General features: G+C 41.5%; 1 protein-coding gene and 1 long non-coding RNA gene across 6 annotated transcripts in view; one reads left to right on the top strand and one right to left on the bottom strand.

The window, feature by feature from the left end:
• The window catches only part of LOC113601855 (uncharacterized), a 163,841-nt gene that overhangs the window by 68,771 nt on the left and 76,354 nt on the right, over positions 1-18,716 (bottom strand). The gene's annotated exons all lie outside the window — the stretch shown is intronic.
• The window catches only part of IQCH (IQ motif containing H), a 210,260-nt gene that overhangs the window by 134,541 nt on the left and 57,003 nt on the right, over positions 1-18,716 (top strand). For all 3 annotated transcript variants that reach the window (XM_053223828.1, XM_027067602.2, XM_027067600.2), the window contains one exon: positions 2,717-2,908. In XM_053223828.1, coding sequence (XP_053079803.1) covers positions 2,717-2,908 — 192 coding nt within the window. The remainder of the gene's footprint in view (positions 1-2,716; positions 2,909-18,716) is intronic.

The raw sequence follows: 18,716 nt of genomic DNA, 5'->3' as shown, positions 1-18,716 counted from the left end.
TAGACAAACTGGATTTCAGGGATGCGTCACGTAACCTATGGCATGTGCAAATTGTTTCACAATAAACCAAGTTATCACTGACTTCTACTCCACTTGTTTGAAAACGTATGTCTGAGGTCATCAGGAATTAAAGTGCTCCACTGAGATTTTTCCAGATAGTGGCTGCACTACCTAATCTATCTGTGTCAGCGATTTGAATTTGCAGATGGTGATGAATCAGTAACACTGACTTTTTACCAATGTACACCATAAACTTAAAGCCAGTGAAAGAAAGCTGTGATTATTTTAATTTAGGTGAATAAATATTCCCGACTATCAGCTGGATTTTAGCAATACACATTTTTCCACTTCTGCTCTACACCAGTATAAAATGAATGGCAATTAAGAAATATATTACCTCTTTTGAAGAGATAGGATCAAATAGAAAATTGATAAATGTTTGGAAATAGCATAAAGTCATCTGGTTTATGATGAAGTAATTTATCTGTTTATTTTTTAAATCTAGCACGAGCGCAGTGAGCATTTCCTGTTTTGATCCATAAAGTAACCATGCAAGTTCTCTTTCTGACACGTGCTCCATATAAAATATTGACAGCTTTGGTTAAATAATCAAAAATGGCAATGCTATTTTAAAGCACTGTTCAATTTTCACTTAAAGATAGCACATAATTCTTTCGAGTGGTGCAGTCTTTACAATACTATTGATCCTTTTCATTACTGTAGGGGATCCATCAACAGACACCCATTTATAGGATTCTCAGAAGCAACAAATAATAGGATTTGGAAGAAACAGATAATAATTCTGTTAGTAGTTGAAACCTCCAAATATACAATATATCCAAGCATACAATGGAAAAGGCTATACAGGCTAGCACACTAAAAAACCGTGAACACCTTTCCTTACTAGCAAAAGAATTTCATCAGATATTAACAACCAAAGACCATTTATACTTCTGTCAAGTGTGATCATGATGCAGCAAAGTATGATTAAATATAGAATCTATCTTCTCAACACAACATTAGAGAAAGAAAGGATGTCACTCTGGAAGGCACATTACAAAACCTTCTAGGCTATGCTCATAGCCATATGGTATGCAGACAAGAGTACTTGTCATTTAAACACCAAATTATCTACAGACACTACTTGATAATTAGGGAGCTAAGACAATTCCATTTCCACCCTAATTGAATACCCCATGGTTGCATGGGGCTTCCGGGGATCCCAAGTATGCCCATTTTGAGATCACTTCCATACTGCTGTGTAGTATAACATCCCCAGGAAGACTTGCTGAAAAGACACAACACAGAGAACAAATTGTGTCTTTAATCAAAATAATTTTAATCTTCTTGCTCCAGACTTTAGCAGAATATGATCTTGAGCCCTTTCACACCCTTTGGTTAAAAAAACCAAAATTCAAAAATCCATTTGGTAAGCCAATCTCATCCAAAGAGAAGACAATAAGAGTGTCACAGAGACCTCTCTATGGACAGAAGACCATAGTCAAGAGAGCTCAAGAGAGAGAATGCTTAGAACTGTTTTTGTTTCTTTGAGAAATACAGACCAGAACATCTGATGGGAAGACCAGACAAAAAGTCATTTTGTGATCTAATGGGTTATTTTTCTCCAAGGCTCTACTTCTACAGTATTACTTATAATCAGGCAATCTGGGCTATAGACTTTTGTCTGATTCAAATTTATTCCAAATGGCTTATTGACTGCAAGGAAAATTGCTTCTCTTGCTCCTCTTCTGACTTCTTTCTCTGCTTCACCCCCCTCCTCCACCTCTCTGCAGGCTGAAGAAGGCAGCATGGCGGAGAGAGAATGAGCTTAGGTGCTGGGGTCAGAGCATCCCAGGTGGAGTCCCTACTCTGCCACTTAACACCATGTGATCATGGGCAAGTTATTTAAATTAACTGAATCTCAGTTATTCATATATAAAATGGAACTAATAATGGTGCCTGCTTCATTTTTGAGTATTACATGAGAAAAATCATGTAAAGAACCTAGCCAAAGGCCTGGCTCCTACAAAGAGTTCAGTAATGCTAAATATTACTGTCATTGTGATATTAAAGCTTGAACTCCTATCCCTTCCCTTTCCATGGGACTGAGCCCTGTTCTCAAGAGAATACTGTCTCGAATAGAACGTAGTTGTTTTATGAATGTTTTATCTCCTTGACCTGTCTTGTTCACATAATACATATGACATACTTGGCCAGTTGACTATCCAAACAAATGTATTTCGTGTATGTTAATGAGGGAAAAATTAAATGTTTATAGGTTACAACATTTAAAAACTCAGCAAAGCTCCAAACAGTTAAAGTTTTCAAGACTATAACTCTTTATGGTCTTGAAACTATAAAAAAAATCATTTGAAGAATCAGTAAGTAAACACATCATGCTCTAAAAAAGAAACAAAACAATACCAAGATTCAATTACAGATATTCAGAGATTCTTTCTTTTGCCTTCAAAAGACAGCAAAATGATAATTTCAGAATTTCTCGTAACTAAGACTATACTTTTAAACATGCCTTTCGTCCCTCCTGGCTAGTGGTTTCTTCACCTCATAGATACATCACTTAAAACTTCTAATCTGTCTTAACAATTAGAAGATAACCAAATGAACAGGTCATTTGAAGATACAACTAAGTTAATGCAATACGAAGGCATCTAGGAAGCTAGCGATATTAAATGTTGCTGTGTCTTGGGCCCCACAGATGATAGAACAGCTGAGTCAGCTGGTCATAGATCACCTGGAAATCCAACGCTGGCTCTTTAAAATGGACTATGAGTTTGGAGGAAATGGGACTGCGTTTTGTGACATTCCTTCCCACCTAAAGCACTACAAGTGGTTCCTAAAGGAGAGCAGCAGATATGGCCATGAAGACTGGAGCAAGAAATGGGCACAAGTGAGTGTTCAATGGTGACATAAACCCACAGTGTCTGTGAACCGTTAGGAGATGAAGCAAAGGCTCAGCTGGGAGATTAAAGCACTTTCTTCTAGACTCAGCTGGGTCACCAATCAGCAGTAAGACCTCAGGCGAGTCCTTCTGACTTTCTTGGGCCTTCGTCCTTATGCACACAGTGACTGGGATGGATCAAGTTATTTTAATATTTTTTCTGACTTTTAAAAAAATCTTTAAAAATTTAAGTAGAGTTAACACACAATGTCACATTAGCTTCAGTTGTGCAATACGGTGACTCAACAACTCTATATGTCACGTGGTGCTCACCCCAGGTGGAGCTGCCATCTGTCACCACACAATGCTATGACAATACCATTGGCCGTATTCCCTATGCTGTCACTTTCATCCCAATGACTTATTCATTCCATATAACTGGAAGGCTATATGATTAGGTTATTTTAAACATGTCTTCTTTGGGCCCTAAGAGTTTTCAGTCATGTCTTCAAGTTGATTATGATAATCAGGGAGTAATTTTTTTTTTTTACCGTATTCAAATAACATGACAAATCCCATCATTTACTGTTGTTGTTAAGCTGGCTATATTTTATTATGAGAGAGAAATTCTATTAGTGAGGGGTTGTCACCTGGAAGCTAACATAGAAAAGCATTCTGTCAGCAGTTATATGGTTTAGAAGCCAATTCAAGTAAATTTATGTAACTGCTGGTCCCTATGAGATGTCGAGAAAATACTACATCCCAGCCAGAAAACCTCCCAGCCAAAACTAAATACTAGGTAAGAAGCCTTAGCGTATGAGTGGACGTGTAGAGATTTTTCCATGTATACTGGTGGAAGGATGAATTGTACAACTTCTTAGTCTGTTCCAAATTTACTTAATAATTAAAGTCATTTTAATGGCTCAATAATACAAATTCAACCCACTATTCTTTTTTTTTTTAATGTTTATTTATTTTTGAGAGAGACAGAGCACAAGTGGGGGAGAGGGTAGGAATCCAAAGCAGGGCTCCAGGCTCCGAGCTATCAGCACAGAGGCCAATGTGGGCCTCAGACTCACTAACCAAGAGATCATGACCTGCGCCGAAGTTCAACACTCAACTGAGTGAGCCACCCAGGCACCCCTTCAATCCACCATTCTAAAAGCTGCCTCACCTTGCATCCAGGGGCCTAGTCTTGCCTGGTTTCTCTCTCTATATATATTTTTTTAAGATTTATTTATTTTTGAGAGAGAGTGCAAGTGGGAAAGGGGCAGAGAGGCGGGGAGGGGACTGAAAATCCGAAGCGGGCTCTGTGCTGACAGCAGCAAGCCTGATGCAGGGCCCAAACTCATAACCCTTGAGATCATGACCTGAACCAAAGTCGGGTGCTCATCTGACTGAGCCACCCAGGTGCCCTTTGCCTGGCTTCTCTTAATTTCAAATCTCTGTTTTCACTGACCTACTGACAAAAGCATAATGAATGAGGAAAATTCAGGCACAAATTCCCTTAACCGATTCCTTCCCTGCTGAAGTACATAGCAGTGGGCTGGGCAGTGAGTTGCATCTGCTTTGAGCATCCCACTCCAGCAGTTTATGAATCAAGACACACAAGTGACGAAAAGGGAGGGGCACACAAGAGAGAACCACATTATTCTTGCAGAAGTGAAATGACGAATAAATCCAGAGAACAGTCAGAAGAGAGAGTTCCCTTTGACAAATGTTCCTGTTCTCCCCATGATCTATTCTGGGCTTTTCTTCTCCCTCCATCAGTGAATGGACTAAATGCAGTACCTGTCAGGGCCAGCTTTTTACATATTATTTAAAGGATACTAAAGTGAATTACTCTTCTAGAAAAAAAAATAAAACAAGGAAAATGTATTTAATTTTGAGGCCCATAGAGATTTCTCTTGTGTTCTCTTTAAACTGGATTTTATTTCATATTGTATAGAATATTCTTTTTAAAGGCAAAGCTGCTGAGATTAAACCATGAAAATATGACTTTTTTATTAAAAAAATCAAAAATGTTAGTGTGCAAAGCATTTGCTAGTCTCGATATTTCAAACTAATAATTTTTAAAGAATTCCCTGAAACTCAACTATGATAAATTTAAAACGTTTGACTTTAATTTTGAAAAAATAGAATAATGACATGTGGCCAAATTGCACTTAAAAGTCCGACTACACATTATTTAATTTCAATGATTTTAAACTACACCATTTAAAATTGTCACCAAATACATTCAGCGTTAGTGTTAATATTATTAAATGTGAAACTCTTGAATAATTAATTATCTAAATCATTTTTTTAACTTAACAAGGAAAAAATAAGTATTCAGCAGAAATCTTTTTGTATGGTGAGGAACTGTGCTTAGCCAGGATGTAGTTAGAAGCCAAAACTAAAAATAAAAAATAAAGCAGTTCGGGAAAACTTGTGTGTGTGTGTGTGTGTGTGTGTGTGTGTGTGTGTGTGTGTGTGAGGTGTGTGTGTGTGTGTGTGTGTGTGTGTGTGTGGTGTGTGTGTGTGTGTGTGTGTGTGTGTGTGTGTGTGTAGGAGAGTATGGACCTCCTTTTGCCTTCAAAGTGAAATTGTATTCAGAGTGGAAGTGAATTGCAATCTTCACTGAGGGCGCTATTGAGAATTTAGGATTAGAATTATCCTTTGTTCCAGAAGACCATGGTAATAGTGCACACTTAGACATCAAAGCATTACTTTATGAGCACAGACATGTTTTAATGTCCTATTACAGTTTGTAGACCTGTTTCTTTTGATAATGAAGATGTTGTGTCATCAAGCCTAGCCTGGCACATACAAAACATATGCTGGCAGGTTATTAAAAATTTCAGCTTCTTGATGAAAGACTATCCTGCAGGCTAAGAGTCCAGAGAAAGACTCCATTCTGGGAGAATTATTAGAAATGAGAATATGACTGTAAGCACTAAATTATGTTAATACTTACAAATACCATCATTTGCATAGCAGCTTATGACACGATACTGTGATTTTTCTCATTGGTATGTTGTAGGCAACAGATTAAAAACAGTGCTGTTTATGGGAGTTTGAACTGATTTGAGATTCTCTTGCATCTTATACAGATATTGGTTTTAGATGTAGGCATGATTCAGTGTGGACTCAAGGAGCTAATACAAAATTCGTCTTTTTTTTTTCTACTTATCTAATTTAGAACCAGAGTTATTTGGTTGCAGTTGAGGCTTGAAATAAAGACGTGGAGTCAACAAATGCTGGAAAAAACTGTAGTCACTTTACCAAAAAATAAGTGTAGACACGTAGGTGATTTGAGGGAAAGCATAACGTTACATGGTGGCCACGGTGGAAACAGAACACAAGTCTCATTTTTTTTCATGGTGGTTTGGTATCAACATCGCTTTCTTCATCCTATCGGTTAACAAAACCTCCTTCCCCCAACAGGTCCCGGTAAACTTGCTCATTCAATGTTTGTCAAGGTTTAATGAATCCACATACTTGCACACACTCCAAACACCCCACTCCCCAGTTGGGGGCATCTCTTTTCACTTAGTGGGAATAAAGGCGTACACAAAGAAAGGCACACTTGTAGGGGAAAAAAACCTTCCTGGCCACTCTCACCTAAGACAGTGTAGGGAGACCCAGGTAGACATCTGCTGTGGTACTGGTCCTTCTCGTGGCTTTGTCTTTCTTTCCTTTTTCAGGGGTAAATCTTCCCTCCCTCATTCCTGGGCTTGGTGGCAAGTGATACTACTGGGGAGGCTGCTTTGCAAGAAAAGATCTTTATAGGACAGTTTCTCCGTGGAAAGAAATAAGCCAGTTTACTTTTGGATTTCTCTGTGCAGCCCTTTTTTGGACCTCTGTTTCCCTGGAAGGACAGTACAGGGTGCTGAGGACTTTTACCACTTATAAGAGGAAGGGGGGAAAGGAAATTGAACTGGTTTTTGAATGCTACTGCATAATATTGCCCGTTTAGCCCTATGCCAGAGCAGTTTTATGTTCACTTGTACTTTTGTGGACTTTGTTAGATATCTGAAATTAATTTGGGGATCACCAAGGAAAACAATCTATATTTTAAAATATTAAAACTATGAATTGAAGGCATCCACATCTAGAAAAAGTAGAATAAACCACAGTAGTTATTTTGCATCCTTGTAGAACTAAGCAAACAAAATGACAGAGGAGAACCATCACCTGCCTAGTCAGTGCCTTCGAACTCTGTGTCTCGGGGCACCTGGGTGGCTCAGTTGGTTAAGTGTTCGACTTGGGCTCAGGTTACGACCTCCCGATTCGTGGGTTTGAGCCCCATGTCTGGCTCTGTGCTGACATCTCAGAGCTTGTGGCTTGCTTCGGATTCTGTGTCTCCCTCTCTCTCTACCTCTCCCCCACTTGTGCTCTGTCTCTGTCTCTCAAAAATAAATTTAAAACACGTTAAAAAAAAAAAAAGAACTCTGTGTCTCTATGGTGAAGACATCCATCCACTAAGACCCTGTTGTGGCTGGGTCTTAGGAGCCGCTGTAGGATGGCTGAGCTTAGTGCTTATGTGGAATTTAGTAGGTATACTAGGTGATCCCAAAGAACCATTACCCTGCAACCCACACAATTTTTTTAGAAAAGCTAAAAGATTAAAGAAATATTTAACCAAATAAGTACATAATCACTTTTCCCAGTTGTTTTCATTTTTGCGTATTAATTTTCAAGTGTGCTACATTTATTTCTTATAGCTACAATAAGAGCATATATGCTATTGAAACAACAGATCCTAAACATTCTCCACGTTTACAGGTAGCAGTCACAATTGATGGCTGTGTAATATTCCCTCATATTAATTTACTCTAATGTATTAAACCATTCAACTAAGTTGGAAATTTAGGCTATTTCCAACTTTTTTTTGATAGTAGTGGGAGGAGGGGAGGAAGAATGAGGAGGAAGTAAAGATTTGTTTTTATTTTTGGTTTTTATATACATTTCTTTTTACTTCTGCTGAATTACTTCCAGTTCCTTCAGAGAAAGACTCGGGAGTAGAATACTTCATGGCTCTTGTTACACACTGCCACATTACTCTCTAAGAAGGTCGTGCCAATTTCCAAGGCTACTAGCAGAGAATAAGTATACTAGTTGTGCCACAACCTTACCAGCACTGGATTATTATGAACTGTTTGCATTTCTTAGATGTCAAATGCATCTTCTAATTGCTCTTACTTGGTTACTAGCAAGGGATACTTTTTTCACATCCTTATTTATTATTTGCCTTTTTTTAATATACGTTTTTTAAAGTTTACTTGTTTTGAGAGAGAGACAGAGACAGACAGAGAGACAGAGAAAGAGAGACAGAGACAGGGACAGAGATTGAGAGCAGGGGAGGGGCAAAGAAAGAAGTAGACAGAGAATCCGAAGCAGGCTCCACACTGTCAGTGCAGAGCCCAATGCAGGGCTTGAACTCATGAACCGTGAGATCATGACCTGAGCCGAAATCAGGAGTCGGGCCCTTAAATGACTAAGCCACCCTGGAGCCCCTATTATTTGTCTTTTATATCAAAAACACAACACCTTGATATTAAGAGAAAAATCCAGGTTTTCTAGGTAAAGAAAAAATCTAGGGTAATCATTTTCCCTAATCATTAAACTACATATGATTATTTATTTTTTATTTGTTTATTTTTTTATTGTTAATTTTTATATATTAAAACCTTGACCTCCTAGATTATGCATTTAGTATCTGCCAGAATATTGGTCTACACACGAGATTAGGCATTTTCTTAGATTCTATAAATTTACACTGTTAAGGTCTTGATGTTTCCCTGTATTTCTCAATAATAACAATAACAATAATAATTATTATTAGCATTGTAGAATAGCTGGGGGTGCCAGGCGTCTCAGCACTTTACGTGAATTGCTTCATTCAATCTCATAAAAACCCTGAGATTTCTACTCATTTACTTCCACGCCACTTTGATAATTATTTATATTCTGTTTACAGATGGAGAAACTGATGCTTAGGTAGTTAAGTAACTTGCCCAAGCTCACGTAGCTAATAAATGAGGGTGCCTAGCTTGGAACCCACATCCACTCCTCTGGCGCAGTGTTCTTGCCACACCAAGCTGAGACCTTTTAGAAAAGACTCCTTATTTGAAAATCTTGGAGCAGTGTTTACCTCCCCCCCCCCCCATCCCTGCCGTTGTGACCCACTGCCCGATGGGCAGTTTTTCTGCTTTCTACAGAGGCATGGGAAACACCAACATCCCTGGAACACAGTAGCCATCGTGCTGGAATTTCTTTCCTTTCCTGGCTGACAAGGAAGCTGCTGTCATTTTCCCTGAAAGGCAGCAGGCGGGGAGTTCAGAGGGCACATACCTGAGAGCTGCAGAAGAGCCCAAGCCCTCCTGGGCAGTCCCCGGGGTTTAAAGCTTTTGTAACTCAACTGCCTCACACACCTGCAGATGTTCTTGGGTGATGAGAGTGAGTTTGGGATATGCCCTTTGATTGTTCCTGGGGGTGGCTTTCAATGCCTTCCTCAACTTAATACATGAACATGATCATTTTAGTAAGCGTATAAATTCTCACAAAGCTTAGGGCAGCCAAACTTCAAGATCAAATGTAGCATTAAAAACATAGTGGGCATTTAAAACCTTGTTTTTTGGATAAGCAACCACATATTTTGTGTTTTTTCGTCTTTGTTTTTTGTTTTGTTTTTTAGTCTCCTGTTCCAGCTTGACCTGGTAAATTCCCTCTTAAGCTGAATGAGTGTTGGAATAGGCTAGTCTGAATAATTGAACATTCAGGATAAGCAGGAGGTGGTCTAGCTCCACGGGGGTTCTGTAGCCCAGGCACATCAAGGTCACTAGGGGGGAACCATGGGAAATCACTCTGCTCTCCAAGTCTCTACCTCTTCATCTGTAAAGAGGGATAATATTAGTACCTGCCTTGTGGGGGAGGGAGGGGGTGACAATTAAATAAGATACCCCTGTGAATTGGCTAGCAATGTACTCAGCACACAATAAGCCTTCAAGAAATGCTACCTGTTATTATTAATATTACCATAAAACTGTATTACAATTAAATTGCAGGTAACGTTGAACAAGAATGCACAATTAAATCTTCCTCTGGTGATTCAGAAGTTCTTTTTTGCATCTTGTAGCCTTCCAGAACATTGTTCTATGCATCAGTTATCGCTATATAGGATTGTGGCTGTCGAAGATACGCGATATTGACCCAATTGCGCCCACCCAGTGATTTACCGAATAATGCCTTTAAAAGAATAAACCTTGACAGCAGCCTGGTTTCCCATCACTTCAAAATAAAAGATAATTCCAGTTATTTTAATCTTCCACATGTCGAAGAGAGAGGCAGTGACCTGATAAAGTGGAGCTTATTCTGACCACGAGATTGAGACCCAGTTGCTTCATTTTCTGGTTCCAGTTGGTGTCTTTTCTAATTAGTGTAGCAGCACGTCACCACAATTGTTGGAAAGCTTTAATCATTTACATATTTTTCCTTATCTCTGAGAATGACTTAGAATGTTTTCTTCCAGTTCGATGGTTATTTTCACAAAGCTGCCAGGGTTGAGTTTGAGGTGCTTGCCTGTGCCTGAGGAAGATGACAGGAGAAGGAAAATTGCCTCCCCAAGTAAATGAAAGCCGGGTCCCCCTTCCGAGGACCTATAATAACCAGCTACACAAGCTGTTGGTTTGTGTGTCCTATTGATTTAATATGCTTCTAATCAGTACATAAAGCTATGGGCCTGCAGTGTTAATTTTTCATATGCTTACAAAGTACCCTTTGATTTTCTGTCACACGTTAATTACAGCGTTTTGCCATTAAATAGGAAGCTTTGTGTAAACTAATTACTAGGTAATCATTGTCTACTGCAAGCGTGCTGTTTGTACCTTTTATTTTATTCTAAAAATGCACAGATCTCACAGTCTGGAAACACTCTACCTTCCAGCCATTAGCTCTCACTAATTCATAGCATTATTGTGGTGAGAGCGTAGGAGTTGTAATTGTTGTGGTATCAGAGCTGTTAATTACCGGAGTAAACAGTTGAAATGGTGCCAAGGTCTATTGTACAAGGCAGAGAAAAGGAGGTTTAAATGTTACTCCCACCATCTGGGGACTAGGGGAGAGGCAAATGCTTGAGAACAGCAGTGAGGCGCTATCGCCGCCTCAGCTCCAGGGTTGGCGGCCATATGGATCCGGAATATTTTGAATCAATTGAATTTAACTGCCAGTTTTTCGCAATAACAGCGTGGAAGGAAGGAATAAAGCAAAAGATGAGAGAAACGAGAATTGGTTAGTGTTTTCACATCCAGGAAGTCCCCCTTGGAGTTCTTTTGGAAATATCTGCTTTGCTGAAAACCACAGAGCAGGCACGGGTATTTGGAACAGATTCAGAATGAGTTTTACTCTCTGTCTACGACTGCGCCATTTGCTTCTGGTCGTCTGTCCTCAGTGCCCCTGGGTGAGAGAGGGATGCCCTTGAGAAGACTCGGACTCTCCTGTCACTGTACCAAATCCAACAAAAATCCTCACTTTTGGAATTCACTGATTTATTACCCTGGTATTTTCACCAGCATGGTCTACAGAAAGAAAACAATACTAAATTGCGCAAAGCTTTCCTATCGGCCTCAAGTATATACATCTGTACTTGTGGAAATACCAAAGAAGGTAGGGCTCTCTGATTAAAGAAGTAAATGCTTGCCCACTCCTTTTGCATAAAATTAAAATAAAAACTCTCTTGATGGTCTCTCATTTCATTCCACAAATTCACTCCTCTCCTCTATACTTGAATGAAAAAAATCAAAGTGCAAAAGGCACACGTGCTTTCTTCTGTTTTCAGTTGCCAGTTAAAGAGCTTTTCTCTCAACCGACGATATTTCTCCAACTGGTAAGAAAGAGACCTATTACCAATATATTACCAGTAATAATAATTATGGCTACTTCCACCTTACGGTTGATTTTTAAACGGCCTGGTTTCTGCCTTAAAAGACTGCATAATCTTTAAAACTGTCATCTGTGTTTATTTGATGTCATTCATAGTTCATACAATTCCCTTCAAACCCATTTTCCAACATTAAAAATATTTTTAAAAAATCTGCCACTTGCAGCTGTAACTACTTTTCAATATTATTCCTAAACCATGAACATATTCTTCTTTTTTTAAACCACCCTGGATTATTTATTTTTAATTGTTCCTCTAGCAGATGTTGAAGGAATTCGGGGTGTAGTGTAAACAACTCCTTTGAAGACAGAGATCACAGACTGCCACGTGCACCAGGAACCAACCAAGGGCAGCGTTTGTGGGGCTTTCGTGACAGCAGTTTTGGCCCTGGGGGGGACACGTTTCCTGCTTTTGTGTATGTGCGGGAGTTCAATTAAGAATTTCAAGAAACGCTTAATCTTTATGTATTGAAACCCCCAGCATGCAACGCGACAGGGTGTGCCCAGAAAGAAAACCACGGCCCCCTGTGAGGAGGGGGAAAAGAAACAGCAGTTTCAGTGCTGCAAAGTTGAAAGGGAACGAACCTCTCTAGTGTCTCTGGTCGGGGGCGAAGCAGTTGTGCTGAGGTTTGCAATGGAGGCACAGCATATGTGCCTCAGTTGGACAAAACGCTTCTCAAGTCAAATCAACTGCTAGGCCTGCATGTTGGTACAAGGTGGAGGCCTAGATAATGAGGGACAGACTCCTCAAGAAGCAGCGAGTGGATAATGCTACATAAGTATGGAATTATATACCGTATTTTCACCATTCTGTTTAATGAGAGCCGCCACCGCAGCGAATCACTTGCCACACAGCCGAAATGGGCCATTAGCTATCAAGGGAAAATTGTCTTTGCCGCTTTCAGCAGATGGAGCAAATATTTTACAAAGCAATTTTACATACCAAAAACATTTGTGTGCCTTGGTAATGTTGGCTGTTTTACATTATGTTACCTTCTACAGCAGCATAATTTTCCATCTCATCGAAGGCAAAGTTGGCATTTTTGATTTTTAAATTCTCAATTAACAATTAAACATGGAGTATTAAAGCAGTCTTTAAACTTTAAGTAGGTGTGGGAAGTAGTTTATGACTTGCCGGAGACGTTTTCATTTTTTCTTCATCTTCTCAGCATATTTTTGCACGCTAAAGAGGGACTGCTCCTAATGATCTTAATGGAGAGAAATGAGTGAAAACTTCACTACCGACTGCAGAATGAGAGTAACCAACGCACAGATGATCAGAACGTTTGCTGGCTTAAAGCTTCCAGCACGGATTGTGGGTACGTGGTTTGGCCCGCCCACGTGTGTCTGCTTAAAATGTTTAAACTTCAATTAACAGAAAATCTGACTCAAAATGGCTTGATTATCTCAGCCAACTGAAAATCCAAGGATTAGTCTGACTTTGGACAAGGCTTAATCCAGCAGCGCAACACCGCTAAGGATGCCATTACCCCCCACCCCTCCTCCTGGCACATAATGTCTGCTCCACCCTAAGGCTGGCTGTCCACAGCGCTCCAAGATGGCTGCCAGGGGCTCCTGGAGCTTCTCTTTGGTCAAGACAATAGGAGGAAAGAAAACTGGAGTTGAGGGTGAGTCACTGTCAATCGCGGCAGTTCCTAAGAGGAAGTTTGGGACATCGTGACCCTGAACAGGGGGACAAAGATGCTGGGCAGCCAACAACAGATGTCCACTCGACCACTCTTTCATAAATCTGACAGCACAGACTCAGCAGCACATGTGGATGATCTCATCTGACCCAGATTGACCATTTATACCCACTGATGGCAGTTTCAGAAACAGATCCCATCGAACTACAGCGTACTGGTAGCAACTGGATTTGAATCCCAGTGTGCCACTTCATGGCTGTGTGACAGGAACTGGGAATGATAATATCTACTCAGAGAGTGGCTTTGAGATAATAAATATAAAAAAATCTCTGGCACAGGCTTGCCACATGGTGAGCGTTCAATAAGCGAGAGCAATTATTTTACCTAAACGGTGACTACAGTGATAAAATACATCCTGAGCCCAGCAAAGCAACCTTTCTAAATTCACCCTCAAATTTGGAATCCCACCCTTCTCTCCATCTCTTTGCCACTAGCCAATTCAAATCCTGAGCATCTTTCACAGTGCCCCACACTTTACCCCTGAAAGAGGCAGGAGGGCTGGTGAAGGGGACTCACCCAAGAGTCAGAGGCAGCCAGAGAGTGCCTACATGAGCACAGGAGTCCCATCCCCTCTTCTGCGAATGAGGCATTTAACCACGAGGATGGTCCATATGGTCCCTCTCAACACTGACAATCCTGCTTAGTTTTTTAGGTCATTGCTCTGCCCTTTTGACCTTATACCACCCTCCATTCCACATCAGAAATCTTTATAAGGAAGAACAATCTAGCTAGGTCCCTTGGTTTCTCCTTTGAACACCACAAACAATGTGAGATGTGAGAGATTGGAGGTGATTAGCCAAGAAGTTATTTTACCTAATTTACCACTGCAGGTCTAGCAAAGAAGCTTCTAAAATAAAATGAGTTTTGGTGGGATTGATATTTACTACATTCTAATTTGTATTCCTTCTTTCTCCTTTCCCACCCTCACCAATACACACACACACACACACACACACACACACACACACACACACACACACACAATTTACCTGGGAAAGTTAACTCTCTAGAGTTTGAAGTAGCTTTAGTCATTGAGGGCAGTATTAAATTGGATATGCCAGCAGCTTCCCTGGAGAGATCATGAATTTCCTTCAGTCAAATATCTCTTCCTTCAAATGTACACTGTCTTGATAGAAATAGAGAGTGAGCTGAGAGGCAATGCCTATGCTTGATAGACAAGATTCTCTAGGATGCACTGGTCTGGCAGATTGAGGCCCTGTGCCCTAGGCTACTCAGGTATCCTGGAACCTTCCAAGGTCCTGACGATTATCAATGCACACTGAGGGTAAATGTGGGTGCTGGAGAAAGGGTGACAAGCCTGTGCAATGGCAAAGATGGGGCTGAAGTTTCTCCTGGATGGGAATTGCTCTAGAGCTATATCAGCTCCACAAAGGCCAACAGCTAATGTGTGTTGGCAGACCCAGTGCACTCACGATGGAAGGAAAATCTGGAATTCTGACTTTTTTTTTCCAAAGAGTAAAGTGAATTTTTCTAACATCTGCTTATCACCCACAAGATACGTACTTTCCTTTCCACATCCCCAGAGTCATTAGCTCTAAATGATCTACTCCATGTGGGTCATGGGATCTCTCAAATGGACTGGGGTAGTCCACCACCTTGATATGACTTACTGAGGTGAAGCCTTCTAAGTACTCATTTCAGAAGCTTGTAGGATTTTGTAGGATAGAGAAGACATCCACCCCCAGTTGCTGGCCTATAACAGATATTTTGCATATGTGTACACACACACACACACACACACACACACACACACACACACTTTGGGAGGATGAGAAGGGGGCAAAGAAAGCAAACTAGCATTCATTTCCACAACCTCCATTGTTTTCTGTCTGTAGTCACATGTTAAAAATCACCCAGTAACAGGGGTGTTTTTATATGGAATGTCAGTTTGCTGGCTTTTCTTGAATCTAGGAGCTACAAGTCTTGGTGGTTTTGTATGATTTGGTTCAGGTTGGTAGGGGTGAGGGGGACACTTCTCTTTTTGTTAGCACTAAGGCCATTTTTAGTATAATCCTCATATTTCCCATCAGAGGCTTTCAAGATAAATGAATGGAATAGTTAATACCCTCACCCCATTATTCCAACCCATACCGTTTTCTTAGAGAGCTAATCATGGCCCCCGGCTGCCTCCATGTGCCTCACTGTCCCCTAGTAAACATCACCCCACCAGTGCCTTCAGCTGTGTACTTCTCTTGACGGGACACGATTCATCCTCCAGATTCCTGCAGCAGACTTTCCTCTAGGAAATGTACCCCCTTGCTGTGGCTTTGTGCACAGCAGAAATGCTGCTGCACGGGCAGAATGGCTGGCTGTGTGAGCAGAGGCAGTGGCGGCAGCTTGGCACGGTGTCCAGATGCCTCACACAGGCCACAGCCTTACAAGTTAATTACTGGCCCTCACATAGCATGTTGCATTTGAGGTGGCGCTTCGTAAATGTCACCTCATTTGTCTTCCCAATGCCCCTCAGAGGCAGGGAATCCCATAAAATCCACCCAGGAAGAATTGGTGGTTCTTAAGTGGTCATCCCCCCAGGTGGTTCCTGGGCAGCAAGGAGGGAGCCTGTGGAGAGGTTCCACATTTTCCCCTATTCTGTAACTTCAGCTGTTCGGGGCTGGGTCCGTGTTTACCACTGCCATGATTCATTCCACATTTAGGGTTCCCTGTGCAGAGCACTGGGGCAAATGAGCTCGAAGCCACTGGCCACACTGTGAGGGAGCCCCCATGGAGCTGGAGAGCACAGAGAAAGGATACCCAACTAGTGATAGAGAAGGCTTCCAGGAAGAGGTGTGACCAGAACTAACTCAGGACGAGGAGTCGGCCAGGGGAAGAAGTGAGGGAAGGCAGGCTGAGGAAAGAGGCTGAGCCAGGGGAGTGTGGGGCGAGGCTGGGACCTGGAGAAGGGAGACCTGAGGCTACATGAGGAATCACAGGCTCAGTCACAGAGGCCCCTCTTCATGCATTGTCTGGGGAGTTTCAACTTGATCCTCAAGTTGATGGAGATCTAGTTTCAAGATTTAGGTAGCAAGGCTTCCACCTGTTCCTTCACCGCCTCCTCTCCATCTCCACCTCTCCCCTAAAACACACAAACTCTTTTCCCCCAGTTCAGCTACCTACCAGGAAGGCCTGACACTTTGTCATTTTTCCCCCAATTACTTTTTGTGGTAAATGCATATAACATAAAATTTACTGTCTAAACCGTTCTTTTAATTAAAAACAAAATTTTTTAATGTTTATTTTATATTTTGAGAGAGAGACAAACAGAGTGCAAGTGGAGGAGGGGCAGAGAGAGGGAGACACAGAATCCAAAGCAGGCTCCAGGCTTGGAGCTGTCAGCACAGAGCCCAACACAGGGCTCAGACTCATGAACCGTGAGATCATGATGACCTGAGCCAAAGTTGGATGCTTAACTGACTGAGCCACCCAGGAGCCCCTGTCTTAACCATTTTTAAGTGAACAGTCTAGTGGTGGTAAACATGTCCACAACACTGAGCAGCCATCACCACCATCCATCTCCCTAACTCCTTTCATCACGTAAAACCGGATCTCTGTAGCCACACAACACCAGCTCCCCATTCCCCCGACCCCTAGTCCCGGATGGGCACCATTATACTGTCTGTCCCCATCATTTTGATACTCCTCATACCTGTAGTTTATTGATATATGCATGAGTGAATGAATAGGTGAATTATTTCTCTTTAGACTGACTTGATGTGAATGGCCACACAGCAGATCACTGGGTAGATGGTTTAATGCTTTTCAGAAGCAGGGCAGGAAAAGCCCTTTAATCATGGCAGCATAGAAAGAAGTCTCTACTGTCCCGGGGGACAGCCTGGCCTGCAAAACTTCCCTTCTTGACCCCGAGCAGGGTGGGAATCGACAGCCCTGCTTCAGTGTCCCAGCTTTGGAGCACCCCATGAATCACAGACAATTGGTCTTCTTCGATACAGTAGAATGCTTTTAAATGAAACAAGTATAAAACAAAAAATAAAGGTGGTTTTGGAGGATGGTGTTCCAAGGAGCAAGGCAGAAGGCCAAGTTATTGGAACTGCACGTTGTGTATGCTTGTTTATGATTTAGATGCAGGGCTTTGGAGACCCGAGGTGATGTCCAGGAAAGAGCAGAAGAAATGTGTACACTGTGCAGGATGTGGGAGGCAACAATTTGACAACGATTTCCCTGCTTCCACCTCCCAGGCAACGGCTCCAGGTCTCAGCCAGCTTCCCCAACCCTTCTGAACAGACCTCCAGCTGCTGCACAGTGATTCATCCTGAACGAGCACAGGCCAGGCACTCTCCCTTTCTCAAGGCATTTTTGTTTTGTGTGTCCAGCACTTACTAAACTAACTAATGGAACTCTCCCACCAGGATTTCCTGGACATTTCAGAAATTATTCAGATTATTTGTACCCGTCTAGAGTATATTCTTAGATATTTATCTTCTATTATAGATTTTTTAGAGGGCACTGGACCCAGAATGAAACAGATATCCCAAGGAGCTGGTGGGGGTGAAAGGGGTGGTGGGCAGGACAATCACTTTTTAATGTCAGGGAAATTGGAAATAAACGAGTATACAGGTTATTTCTAAGATGCCTCTCGATGCCACTCACCAAAACAGCAGATTCTTTTCTTATTCTTTCAAACTACTGAGCACCCATACATATATCTAGAAGGTCCCCAGCAACCCAAAGCAAGCCCAAGTTTTTCTTGTCAGTGTCCCATATTTTGAATATGAATAATGCCCATCAAATGGCTTTATATCTAGTGCCCTGCTCAACTTCTGCCAGAAATAAAGTCTGAAGAGGTGGGGCTCTATTTGAAAATTGTTAGATAGTCCCAGACTATCCAGAAAAAAAAAATGGTCCTGGCAACCTGAGGTTCTTTATATCAAAAAGGCAGGCATCTTATTCTTTAAGGAATTTCCACCTGTTTTCATTTTGACAGGAGGCTCTGTGGTTTGGGCTGTTTGATGATGGTAGGGGGCCCATCTCGTGTCTAGTCAGATGAGGCTTTGACCTTGTGGGGAATCCCAGCACCCTTCCCCACCTCACTCTTACAACCTGCTCCCATCTAAAATCCCACCTCTACAGTATCAGCCCTAAGTTTAAGGCTTTGCTCCCACGGCTGTGGGATGTGGAGGCCTCCCAACAAGGGGGAAAGAGCACAGCTTAAAGAG

Source organism: Acinonyx jubatus, chromosome B3 (assembly GCF_027475565.1).
Source record: "Acinonyx jubatus isolate Ajub_Pintada_27869175 chromosome B3, VMU_Ajub_asm_v1.0, whole genome shotgun sequence".
Classification (NCBI taxonomy): domain Eukaryota; kingdom Metazoa; phylum Chordata; class Mammalia; order Carnivora; family Felidae; genus Acinonyx; species Acinonyx jubatus.
The sequence above is the reverse complement of the archived record's forward strand: the minus strand, read 5'-3'. Positions and strand labels throughout refer to the sequence as shown.